Source organism: Hemitrygon akajei, chromosome 1 (genome assembly GCF_048418815.1).
Source record: "Hemitrygon akajei chromosome 1, sHemAka1.3, whole genome shotgun sequence".
Taxonomy (NCBI): Eukaryota; Metazoa; Chordata; class Chondrichthyes; order Myliobatiformes; family Dasyatidae; genus Hemitrygon; species Hemitrygon akajei.
The window spans coordinates 220,559,483-220,572,596 of NC_133124.1; the positions used below are offsets into that span (position 1 = coordinate 220,559,483).

General features: G+C 49.7%; 1 protein-coding gene across 1 annotated transcript in view; it reads left to right on the forward strand.

Annotated features, from left to right (window-relative positions):
* The window catches only part of LOC140729554 (calcium-activated potassium channel subunit alpha-1-like), a 533,167-nt gene that overhangs the window by 373,532 nt on the left and 146,521 nt on the right, over positions 1 to 13,114 (forward strand). Inside the window, exons 10-11 of the mRNA XM_073049474.1 lie at positions 9,505 to 9,615; positions 10,938 to 11,043. Of these exons, the coding sequence (XP_072905575.1) occupies positions 9,505 to 9,615; positions 10,938 to 11,043 (217 nt within the window). The remainder of the gene's footprint in view (positions 1 to 9,504; positions 9,616 to 10,937; positions 11,044 to 13,114) is intronic.

Here is a 13,114-nt window from a genome sequence, read left to right on the forward strand (position 1 = left end):
GTGGGTGACTGTTTATCTACAAAAGAATGGTCGTGGGTAGGTGACTATCTCCAATAGAGTCGTCGTGGGTAGGTGAGTATCTCCAACAGAGTGGTCGTGGCTTGGTGAGTATCTCCAACAGCGTACGCGTGGGTGACTGTTTATCTACAACAGCATGGTCGTGGGTAGGTGAGTATCTCCAACAGAGTGGTCGTGGGTAGGGGAGTATCTCCAACAGCGTCCTCGTGGGTGACTGTTTATCTACAAAAGAATGGTCGTGGGTAGGTGACTATCTCCAATAGAGTCGTCGTGGGTAGGTGAGTATCTCCAACAGAGTGGTCGTGGCTAGGTGAGTATCTCCAACAGCGTACTCGTGGGTGACTGTTTATCTACAACAGAGGGGTCGTGGGTAGGTCAGTATCTCCAACAGAGTGGTCGTGGGTAGGTGAGTATCTCCTACAGAGTGGTCATGGGTAGGTCAGTATCTCCAACAGAGTGGTCGTGGCTAGGTGAGTATCTCCAACAGAGAGGTCGTGGGTAGATCAGTATCTCCAACAGAGTGGTCGTTGGTGACTGAGTATATTCAACCGAGTGGTCGTGGGTAGGTGAGTATCTCCAACAGAGTGGTCGTGGCTAGGTGAGTATCTCCAACAGAGTGGTCGTGGGTAGGTGAGTAACTCCAACATTGTGGTCATGGGTAGGTGAGTATCTCCAACAGAGTGGTCGTGGCTAGGTGAGTATCTCCAACAGTGTGGTCATGGGTAGGTGAGTATCTCCAACAGAGTGGTCATGGGTTGGTGAGTATCTCCAACTGTGTGGTCATGGGTAGGTGAGTATATCCAACCGAGTGGTCGTGGGTAGGTGAGTATATCCAACCGAGTGGTCGTGGGTAGGTGAGTATCTCCAACAGAGTGGTTGTGGGTGACAGAGTATATCCAACTGAGTGGTCGTGGCTAGGTGAGTATCTCCAACAGCGTCCTCGTGGGTGACTGTTTATCTACAACAGAATAGTCGTGGGTAGGTGAGTATCTCCAACAGAGTGGTCGTGGGTAGGGGAGTATCTCCAACAGAGTGTTTGTGGGTGACAGAGTATATCCAACAGAGTTGTCGTGGCTAGGTGAGTATCTCCAACAGCGTCCTCGTGGGTGACTGTTTATCTACATCAGAATGGTCGTGGGTAGGTGACTATCTCCAATAGATTCGTCGTGGGTAGGTGAGTATCTCCAACAGAGTGGTCGTGACTAGGTGAGTATCTCCAACAGCGTACTCGTGGGTGACTGTTTATCTACAACTGAGTGGTCATGGGTAGCTCAGTATCTCCAACAGAGTGGTCGTGGCTAGGTGAGTATCTCCAACAGCGTACTCGTGGGTGACTGTTTATCTACAACAGAGTGGTCGTCGGTAGGTGAGTATCTCCAACAGAGTGGTCGTGGGTAGATCAGTATCTCCAACAGTGTGGTCGTGGGTGACTGAGTATATCCAACCGAGTGGTCGTGGGTAGGTGAGTATCTCCAACAGACTGGTCGTGGCTAGGTGAGTATCTCCAACAGAGTGGTCGTGGGTAAGTGAGTAACTCCAACAGTGTGGTCATGGGTAGGTGAGTATCTCCAACAGAGTGGTCGTGGCTAGGTGAGTATCTCCAACAGTGTGGTCATGGGTAGGTGAGTATCTCCAACAGAGTGGTCATGGGTTGGTGAGTATCTCCAACAGTGTGGTCATGGGTAGGTGAGTATATCCAACCGAGTGGCCGTGGGTAGGTGAGTATATCCAACCGAGTGGTCGTGGGTAGGTGAGTATCTCCAACAGAGTGGTTGTGGGTGACAGGGTATCTCCAACAGTGTGGTCGTGGCTAGGTGAGTATCTCCAACTGCGTCCTCGAGGGTGACTGTTTATCTACAACAGAATGGTCGTGGGTAGGTGAGTATCTCCAACAGAGTGGTCGTGGTTAGGTGAGTAACTCCAACAGAGTGATCTTGGGTAGGTGAGTATCTCCACAGAGTGGTCATGGGTAGGTCAGTATCTCCAACAGTGTGGTCATGGGTGACTGAGTATCTCCAACAGAGTGGTCGTGCGTAGGTGAGTATCTCCAACAGAGTGATCGTGGGTAGGTCTGTATCTCCTACAGAATGGTCATGGGTAGGTGAGTATCTCCAACAGCGTACTCGTGGGTGACTGTTATCTACAACTGAGTGGTCATGGGTAGGTCAGTATCTCCAACAGAGTGGTCGTGGCTAGGTGAGTATCTCCAACAGCGTACTCGTGGGTGACTGTTTATCTACAACAGAGTGGCCGTGGGTAGGTGAGTATCTCCAACAGAGTGGTCATGGGTAGGTGAGTATCTCCAACAGAGTGGTCGTGGGTAGGTGAGTAACTCCAACAGAGTGATCTTGGGTAGGTGAGTATCTCCACAGAGTGGTCATGGGTAGGTCAGTATCTCCAACAGTGTGGTCATGGGTGACTGACTATCTCCAACAGAGTGGTCGTGCGTAGGTGAGTATCTCCAACAGAGTGGTCGTGGGTAGGTGAGTATCTCCAACAGAGTGGTCGTGGGTAGGTGAGTAACTCCAACAGAGTGATCTTGGGTAGGTGAGTATCTCCACAGAGTGGTCATGGGTAGGTCAGTATCTCCAACAGTGTGGTCATGGGTGACTGACTATCTCCAACAGAGTGGTCGTGCGTAGGTGAGTATCTCCAACAGAGTGGTCGTGGGTAGGTGAGTATCTCCAACAGAGTGGTCGTGGGTAGGGGAGTATCTCCAACAGCGTCCTCGTGGGTGACTGTTTATCTACAAAAGAATGGTCGTGGGTAGGTGACTATCTCCAATAGAGTCGTCGTGGGTAGGTGAGTATCTCCAACAGAGTGGTCGTGGCTAGGTGAGTATCTCCAACAGCGTACTCGTGGGTGACTGTTTATCTACAACAGAGTGGTCGTGGGTAGGTCAGTATCTCCAACAGAGTGGTCGTGGGTAGGTGAGTATCTCCTACAGAGTGGTCATGGGTAGGTCAGTATCTCCAACAGAGTGGTCGTGGCTAGGTGAGTATCTCCAACAGCGTACTCGTGGGTGACTGTTTATCTACAACAGAGTGGTCTTCGGTAGGTGAGTATCTCCAACAGAGAGGTCGTGGGTAGATCAGTATCTCCAACAGAGTGGTCGTGGGTGACTGAGTATATCCAACCGAGTGGTCGTGGGTAGGTGAGTATCTCCAACAGAGTGGTCGTGGCTAGGTGAGTATCTCCAACAGAGTGGTCATGGGTTGGTGAGTATCTCCAACAGTGTGCTCGTGGGTGACTGAGTATATCCAACCGAGTGGTCGTGGGTAGGTGAGTATCTCCAACAGAGTGGTCGTGGCTAGGTGAGTATCTCCAACAGAGTGGTCATGGGTAGGTGAGTATCTCCAACAGAGTGCTCGTGGGTGACTGAGTATCTACAACAGAGTGGTCGTGGGTAGGTGAGTATCTCCAACAGAGTGGTCGTGGCTAGGTGAGTATCTCCAACAGTGTGGTCATGGGTAGGTGAGTATCTCCAACAGAGTGGTCATGGGTTGGTGAGTATCTCCAACAGTGTGGTCATGGGTAGGTGAGTATATCCAACCGAGTGGTCGTGGGTAGGTGAGTTTCTCCAACAGAGTGGTTGTGGGTGACAGAGTATATCCAACTGAGTGGTCGTGGCTAGCTGAGTATCTCCAACAGCGTCCTCGTGGGTGACTGTTTATCTACAACAGAATGGTCGTGGGTAGGTGAGTATCTCCAACAGAGTGGTCGTGGGTAGGGGAGTATCTCCAACAGAGTGTTTGTGGGTGACAGAGTATATCCAACAGAGTTGTCGTGGCCAGGTGAGTATCTCCAACAGCGTCCTCGTGGGTGACTGTTTATCTACAACAGAATGGTCGTGGGTAGGTGACTATCTCCAATAGAGTCGTCGTGGGTAGGTGAGTATCTCCAACAGAGTGGTCGTGGCTAGGTGAGTATCTCCAACAGCGTACTCGTGGGTGACTGTTTATCTACAACTGAGTGGTCATGGGTAGGTCAGTATCTACAACAGAGTGGTCGTGGCTAGGTCAGTATCTCCAACAGAGTGGTCGTGGGTAGGTGAGTATCTCCTACAGAGTGGTCATGGGTAGGTCAGTATCTCCAACAGAGTGGTCGTGGCTAGGTGAGTATCTCCAACAGAGAGGTCGTGGGTAGATCAGTATCTCCAACAGAGTGGTCGTTGGTGACTGAGTATATTCAACCGAGTGGTCGTGGGTAGGTGAGTATCTCCAACAGAGTGGTCGTGGCTAGGTGAGTATCTCCAACAGAGTGGTCGTGGGTAGGTGAGTAACTCCAACATTGTGGTCATGGGTAGGTGAGTATCTCCAACAGAGTGGTCGTGGCTAGGTGAGTATCTCCAACAGTGTGGTCATGGGTAGGTGAGTATCTCCAACAGAGTGGTCATGGGTTGGTGAGTATCTCCAACTGTGTGGTCATGGGTAGGTGAGTATATCCAACCGAGTGGTCGTGGGTAGGTGAGTATATCCAACCGAGTGGTCGTGGGTAGGTGAGTATCTCCAACAGAGTGGTTGTGGGTGACAGAGTATATCCAACTGAGTGGTCGTGGCTAGGTGAGTATCTCCAACAGCGTCCTCGTGGGTGACTGTTTATCTACAACAGAATAGTCGTGGGTAGGTGAGTATCTCCAACAGAGTGGTCGTGGGTAGGGGAGTATCTCCAACAGAGTGTTTGTGGGTGACAGAGTATATCCAACAGAGTTGTCGTGGCTAGGTGAGTATCTCCAACAGCGTCCTCGTGGGTGACTGTTTATCTACAACAGAATGGTCGTGGGTAGGTGACTATCTCCAATAGATTCGTCGTGGGTAGGTGAGTATCTCCAACAGAGTGGTCGTGACTAGGTGAGTATCTCCAACAGCGTACTCGTGGGTGACTGTTTATCTACAACTGAGTGGTCATGGGTAGCTCAGTATCTCCAACAGAGTGGTCGTGGCTAGGTGAGTATCTCCAACACCGTACTCGTGGGTGACTGTTTATCTACAACAGAGTGGTCGTCGGTAGGTGAGTATCTCCAACAGAGTGGTCGTGGGTAGATCAGTATCTCCAACAGTGTGGTCGTGGGTGTCTGAGTATATCCAACCGAGTGGTCGTGGGTAGGTGAGTATCTCCAACAGACTGGTCGTGGCTAGGTGAGTATCTCCAACAGAGTGGTCGTGGGTAAGTGAGTAACTCCAACAGTGTGGTCATGGGTAGGTGAGTATCTCCAACAGAGTGGTCGTGGCTAGGTGAGTATCTCCAACAGTGTGGTCATGGGTTGGTGAGTATCTCCAACAGTGTGGTCATGGGTAGGTGAGTATATCCAACCGAGTGGTCGTGGGTAGGTGAGTATCTCCAACAGAGTGGTTGTGGGTGACAGGGTATCTCCAACAGTGTGGTCGTGGCTAGGTGAGTATCTCCAACTGCGTCCTCGAGGGTGACTGTTTATCTACAACAGAATGGTCGTGGGTAGGTGAGTATCTCCAACAGAGTGGTCGTGGTTAGGTGAGTAACTCCAACAGAGTGATCTTGGGTAGGTGAGTATCTCCACAGAGTGGTCATGGGTAGGTCAGTATCTCCAACAGTGTGGTCATGGGTGACTGAGTATCTCCAACAGAGTGGTCGTGCGTAGGTGAGTATCTCCAACAGAGTGATCGTGGGTAGGTCTGTATCTCCTACAGAATGGTCATGGGTAGGTGAGTATCTCCAACAGCGTACTCGTGGGTGACTGTTATCTACAACTGAGTGGTCATGGGTAGGTCAGTATCTCCAACAGAGTGGTCGTGGCTAGGTGAGTATCTCCAACAGCGTACTCGTGGGTGACTGTTTATCTACAACAGAGTGGCCGTGGGTAGGTGAGTATCTCCAACAGAGTGGTCATGGGTAGGTGAGTATCTCCAACAGAGTGGTCGTGGGTAGGTGAGTAACTCCAACAGAGTGATCTTGGGTAGGTGAGTATCTCCACAGAGTGGTCATGGGTAGGTCAGTATCTCCAACAGTGTGGTCATGGGTGACTGACTATCTCCAACAGAGTGGTCGTGCGTAGGTGAGTATCTCCAACAGAGTGGTCGTGGGTAGGTCTGTATCTCCTACAGAATGGTCATGGGTAGGTGAGTATCTCCAACAGCCTACTCGTGGGTGACTGTTTATCTACAACTGAGTGGTCATGGGTAGGTCATTATCTCCAACAGAGTGGTCGTGGCTTGGTGAGTATCTCCAACAGCGTACGCGTGGGTGACTGTTTATCTACAACAGCATGGTCGTGGGTAGGTGAGTATCTCCAACAGAGTGGTCGTGGGTAGGGGAGTATCTCCAACAGCGTCCTCGTGGGTGACTGTTTATCTACAAAAGAATGGTCGTGGGTAGGTGACTATCTCCAATAGAGTCGTCGTGGGTAGGTGAGTATCTCCAACAGAGTGGTCGTGGCTAGGTGAGTATCTCCAACAGCGTACTCGTGGGTGACTGTTTATCTACAACAGAGTGGTCGTGGGTAGGTCAGTATCTCCAACAGAGTGGTCGTGGGTAGGTGAGTATCTCCTACAGAGTGGTCATGGGTAGGTCAGTATCTCCAACAGAGTGGTCGTGGCTAGGTGAGTATCTCCAACAGCGTACTCGTGGGTGACTGTTTATCTACAACAGAGTGGTCTTCGGTAGGTGAGTATCTCCAACAGAGAGGTCGTGGGTAGATCAGTATCTCCAACAGTGTGCTCGTGGGTGACTGAGTATATCCAACCGAGTGGTCGTGGGTAGGTGAGTATCTCCAACAGAGTGGTCGTGGCTAGGTGAGTATCTCCAACAGAGTGGTCATGGGTAGGTGAGTATCTCCAACAGAGTGCTCGTGGGTGACTGAGTATCTACAACAGAGTGGTCGTGGGTAGGTGAGTAACTCCAACAGTGTGGTCATGGGTAGGTGAGTATCTCCAACAGAGTGGTCGTGGCTAGGTGAGTATCTCCAACAGTGTGGTCATGGGTAGGTGAGTATCTCCAACAGAGTGGTCATGGGTTGGTGAGTATCTCCAACAGTGTGGTCATGGGTAGGTGAGTATATCCAACCGAGTGGTCGTGGGTAGGTGAGTATATCCAACCGAGTGGTCGTGGGTAGGTGAGTTTCTCCAACAGAGTGGTTGTGGGTGACAGAGTATATCCAACTGAGTGGTCGTGGCTAGCTGAGTATCTCCAACAGCGTCCTCGTGGGTGACTGTTTATCTACAACAGAATGGTCGTGGGTAGGTGAGTATCTCCAACAGAGTGGTCGTGGGTAGGGGAGTATCTCCAACAGAGTGTTTGTGGGTGACAGAGTATATCCAACAGAGTTGTCGTGGCCAGGTGAGTATCTCCAACAGCGTCCTCGTGGGTGACTGTTTATCTACAACAGAATGGTCGTGGGTAGGTGACTATCTCCAATAGAGTCGTCGTGGGTAGGTGAGTATCTCCAACAGAGTGGTCGTGGCTAGGTGAGTATCTCCAACAGCGTACTCGTGGGTGACTGTTTATCTACAACTGAGTGGTCATGGGTAGGTCAGTATCTCCAACAGAGTGGTCGTGGCTAGGTGAGTATCTCCAACAGCGTACTCGTGGGTGACTGTTTATCTACAACAGAGTGGTCGTCGGTAGGTGAGTATCTCCAACAGAGTGGTCGTGGGTAGATCAGTTTCTCCAACAGTGTTGTCGTGGGTGACTGAGTATATCCAACCGAGTGGTCGTGGGTAGGTCAGTATCTCCAACAGACTGGTCGTGGCTAGGTGAGTATCTCCAACAGAGTGGTCGTGGGTAAGTGAGTAACTCCAACAGTGTGGTCATGGGTAGGTGAGTATCTCCAACAGAGTGGTCGTGGCTAGGTGAGTATCTCCAACAGTGTGGTCATGGGTAGGTGAGTATCTCCAACAGAGTGGTTGTGGGTGACAGACTATCTCCAACAGAGTGGTCGTGGCTAGGTGAGTATCTCCAACTGCGTCCTCGTGGGTGACTGTTTATCTACAACAGAATGGTCGTGGGTAGGTGAGTATCTCCAACAGAGTGGTCGTGGGTAGGTGAGTAACTCCAACAGAGTGATCTTGGGTAGGTGAGTATCTCCACAGAGTGGTCATGGGTAGGTCAGTATCTCCAACAGAGTGGTCATGGGTGACTGAGTATCTCCAACAGAGTGGTCGTGCGTAGGTGAGTATCTCCAACAGAGTGGTCGTGGGTAGGTCTGTATCTCCTACAGAATGGTCATGGGTAGGTGAGTATCTCCACAGAGTGGTCATGGGTAGGTCAGTATCTCCAACAGAGTGGTCGTGGCTAGGTGAGTATCTCCAACTGCGTCCTCGTGGGTGACTGTTTATCTACAACAGAATGGTCGTGGGTAGGTGAGTATCTCCAACAGAGTGGTCGTGGGTAGGTGAGTAACTCCAACAGAGTGATCTTGGGTAGGTGAGTATCTCCACAGAGTGGTCATGGGTAGGTCAGTATCTCCAACAGAGTGGTCATGGGTGACTGAGTATCTCCAACAGAGTGGTCGTGCGTAGGTGAGTATCTCCAACAGAGTGGTCGTGGGTAGGTCTGTATCTCCTACAGAATGGTCATGGGTAGGTGAGTATCTCCAACAGCGTACTCGTGGGTGACTGTTTATCTACTACAGACTGGTCGTGAGTAGGTGAGTATCTCCAACAGTGTGGTCATGGGTAGGTGAGCATCTCCAACAGTGTGGTCGTTGGTAGGTGTGTATTTCCAACAGAGTTGTCATGGGTAGGTGAGTATATCCAACCGAGTGGTCGTGAGTATCTCCAATAGAAACCTGTTATTAACCTGTTTCTGGTAATATTTTGTTTTATGTGCTGTGTTTAATATATGTTGTATGGGTTCACCATGGTCCAGAGGAACGTTGTTTCATTTGTTTGTATATGTGTAGTCAAATGACCATGAACTTGAACTGGTGTTGTGTTTGGTTGTCAGATGACCATATACATGAAATGGTGTTGTGTTTGGTTGTCAGATGACCATAAACATGAACTGGTGTTGTGTTATGTTTGGCTGTATGTATGTACAGTCTGATGAGCATAAACGTGAACGTGACCCTGAAGCCGCCTGAGATCAGAGTCAGGGTGCATCCACAGAGTAGCAGCAAGCGAACACAGTTGTTCAGTCTCCCCTTGGAGCAGGGAAGCAGCCTTGTCTCACCTCCGAGGAGGCTAGCCCAGGACTTTATTTTCATTTATTTAGAGATACTGAAGAGAACAGGCTCCACTGCCCCACTGAGCCGCATGCCCTGCACCCCAGCAACCCCCCAACTTAACCCTAGGTGAATCTGTGGAGTTCATTGCCACAGGGGGCTGTGGAAGCCAAGCCACTGGGTATATTTAAGGCAGAGATTGATAGATTCGTGATTAGTCAGGGCATGAAGGGATACGGGGAGAAGGCAGGAGATTGGGGCTGGAACTGAACTCCAATCTCTGATGCCTTGAGCTGTAATAGCGTCATGCTGACTGTACCGTACCGTCACATCTCGCCGTTCTGTTCCAGGCACATTATAGTGTGTGGCCACATCACCCTCAGCAGTCTTCACGAGTTGCTGAAAAACTTCAACTGGAAAGAGAAGGAGGAGAGTTCAACAATCATTCTGATCCTCGAGGAGTGAGTATGCAACTGACAGCCCCTAACCCCCTCAATAGATTCCCGTCAAAAATTAAACAAAGAACATGAGGTAGGGGCAGGATGACCCTCGACTCTGTCGGTTAGAAGTGGTGAGTGGGGAAAGTCACACCCATGGACACCCAACTCTGACCAGCAAACAGCACATGTCAGAGGGTTTACCCAGGGATTGTGTCCTGGACACTAACTCCAGGCCAAGCACTCTCACCCAGTGCTGGCTGATCTGGGGCAGAGGGTGGTGGGGGTACACAAGGAGTGTGGTCTTGCTGAACAGAATGCAAAGTCAAAGTCAAGGTCGTCTGCACAGGTGCAATGAAAACATTACCTGAGCAATACCACAGGCACAGATAGGCAGCAGTCACAGAAAATCCATTCAGATCAGAGGCATAGATCGAGTGGACAGCCAAAGATTTTTTCCCAGGGTGGAAATGGCTGATACAAGAGGACATGAAGTTAAGAAGCAGGGAGGAAAGTATGGGGGGGCACGGGGGGGTGGATGTCAGTGGTAGGTTTTTTACACAGAGAGTGGTGGATGTGTGGAACGTCCTGCCAGGGTAGTGGTAGAGGCAGGTACATTTGGGACATTTAAGTCACTCGGAGATAGATACACAGATGATAAAAATATGGAGGGATACGTACCAGCAGTGGGTTAGAGTGATCTTGGAGTAGGTTGAAAGGCTAGTACAATGTCATGGGCTGAAGGGCCTGTACCAGAGAAGGTTAGATTGATCTTGCAGCAGCTTGAAAGGTCAGTAGAAAGTCGAGAGCCAATGGGTCTCAACTGTGCTGTAATGTTCTATGCTGTAATTTAAATATAAAATATGCAGTTTTTTATAAGAAGGAAAAATAAACAAAACGCATTTGAGTGCAAAGTGATGGTTGTGGTTGTAGTGTTGCTACACAGAGGCAGTGCCGTTTGGTCCAAGAACTGAATGGCTGAAGGGAAGTAGCTGTTCCTGAACCTGGTGGTTTGGGACTTCAGGCTTCTGTCCCTCCTGGCTGACATGGCCCAGAGGGTGGGGGATCTTTGATGACGGATGTTGTCTTCCTGGGACAGTACTTCCCATAGGTACTACTAACAGTGGGAAGGGATGTGGGGAGTGGAATGATACCGTCTGGTATCTCTCACATGCTGGTAACCTCCCGTCTGTCTCAGCTGCCCGTGTTCGGCATTAGGTACCAAGGGCGGCTGCTAACACACACCATCCATCACAGTCACTTAACCATTTATCCAAGTTGCTCTGAGCCCCGATTCTCCAGAACTGCCTCCTGGCTGACACTTCCTGTTTTTTCACCTGTTCCAGCTTTAATCCTGGTCTGGAGCTCCAGGCCCTGTTCAAACGCCACCTGCTACAGATGCAGTTTTTCCAGGGATCGGTTTTGAAGCCGACAGATTTGGACAGGGTTCAGGTGAGTGCCCAGTGGCTGAGGTGTGCCCACTTTTCATTCCTTCGGTTATTGTGCAGAATAACCAGCTGGCAGGTTTCATCAGGGACTTCTAATCCTTTCATCAGAGACTTCTAATCCTTACATCAAGGATTTCTAATCTTTCATCAGAGACTTCTAATCCTTTCATCAGGGATTTCTAATCCTTTCATCAAAGACTTCTAATCTTTACATTAGACCTCGAATCCTTTCATCAGACTTCAAATCCTTTCATCAGACTTCTAATCCTTTCATCAGGGACTTCAAATCCTTTCATCAGAGACTTCAAATCCTTTCATCAGAGACTTCTAATCCTTACATCAGACTTCTAATCCTTTCATCAGAGACTTCTAATCCTTTCATCAGGGACTTCAAATCCTTTCATCAGAGACTTCTAGTCCTTACATCAGACTTCTAATCCTTTCATCAGAGACTTCTAATCCTTTCATCAGGGACTTCAAATCCTTTCATCAGAGACTTCTAGTCCTTACATCAGACTTCTAATCCTTTCATCAGAGACTTCTAATCCTTACATCAGACTTCTAATCCTTTCATCAGAGACTTCTAAGAGACGTTTAGATAGGCACATGAATGTGAGGAAAATGGAAGGATAAGGACATTGTGTAGGCAGACTTACTGACCGTCCATTATGCCACTGGCATTTAGGGCAGCAATGAAGATCTCCATCTCTGTCTGTCCTTGGCCATCTTCTCTATCGTACCCCAGGTGTGGTTCAGGGTCCTCACTTCTGCCTCAACAGAACAGCACCAAGTTGTCTTTGGTCTCCTGTTTTCCCTCCACCCTTCAGTTGTGCAATGAAGTGCTGCCTGGATGATGGAGTTGACTTCTCTTCTCATCATGCGCCCAATCCATCTGCAACGTTTCCTTGTGATGATTGTGGCCGTGCTAGTTGGCAGCAGAAATTAGTTGGCCGTTTGATTACTAATTTAATTGGATCGGCACAACATTGTGGGCTGAGGAGCCTGTTTCTGTGCTGCACTGTTCTGTGTTCCTGCTGTGATACACAGGAACCATTCAGCCCATGCTGACTCTCAATCCTCACATCTGCTGCATGAGTTCCACCCGCAGGGTTGTGCGTTGCTTCACATTCCAGCGTCTGCTGTCTCTTGTGATCTCTTCAATCTCAGTGCCTCCACCTCCACCCCCTTATGTCCCTGTAATGCCTGCGCTTTATCCCCCTTATGTCCCTGTAATGCCTGCGCTTTATCCCCCTTATGTCCCTGTAATGCCTGCGCTTTATCCCCCTTATGTCCCTGTAATGCCTGCGCTTTATTCCCCTTATGTCCCTGTAATGCCTGCGCTTTATCCCCCTTATGTCCTGTAATGCCTGCGCTTTATCCCCCTTATGTCCCTGTAATGCCTGCGCTTTATTCCCCTTATGTCCCTGTAATGCCTGCGCTTTATCCCCCTTATGTCCTGTAATGCCTGCGCTTTATCCCCCTTATGTCCTGTAATGCCTGCGCTTTATCCCCCTTATGTCCTGTAATGCCTGCGCTTTATCCCCCTTATGTCCTGTAATGCCTGCGCTTTATCCCCCTTATGTCCCTGTAATGCCTGCGCTTTATCCCCCTTATGTCCCTGTAATGCCGGCGCTTTATCCCCCTTATGTCCCTGTAATGCCTGCGCTTTATTCCCCTTATGTCCCTGTAATGCCTGCGCTTTATCCCCCTTATGTCCCTGTAATGCCTGCGCTTTATCCCCCTTATGTCCTGTAATGCCTGCGCTTTATCCCCCTTATGTCCCTGTAATGCCTGCGCTTTATCCCCCTTATGTCCTGTAATGCCTGCGCTTTATCCCCCTTATGTCCCTGTAATGCCTGCGCTTTATTCCCCTTATGTCCCTGTAATGCCTGCGCTTTATTCCCCTTATGTCCTGTAATGCCTGCGCTTTATCCCCCTTATGTCCTGTAATGCCTGCGCTTTATCCCCCTTATGTCTCTGTAATGCCTGCGCTTTATCCCCCTTATGTCCCTGTAATGCCTGCGCTTTATCCCCCTTATGTCCTGTAATGCCTGCGCTTTATCCCCCTTATGTCC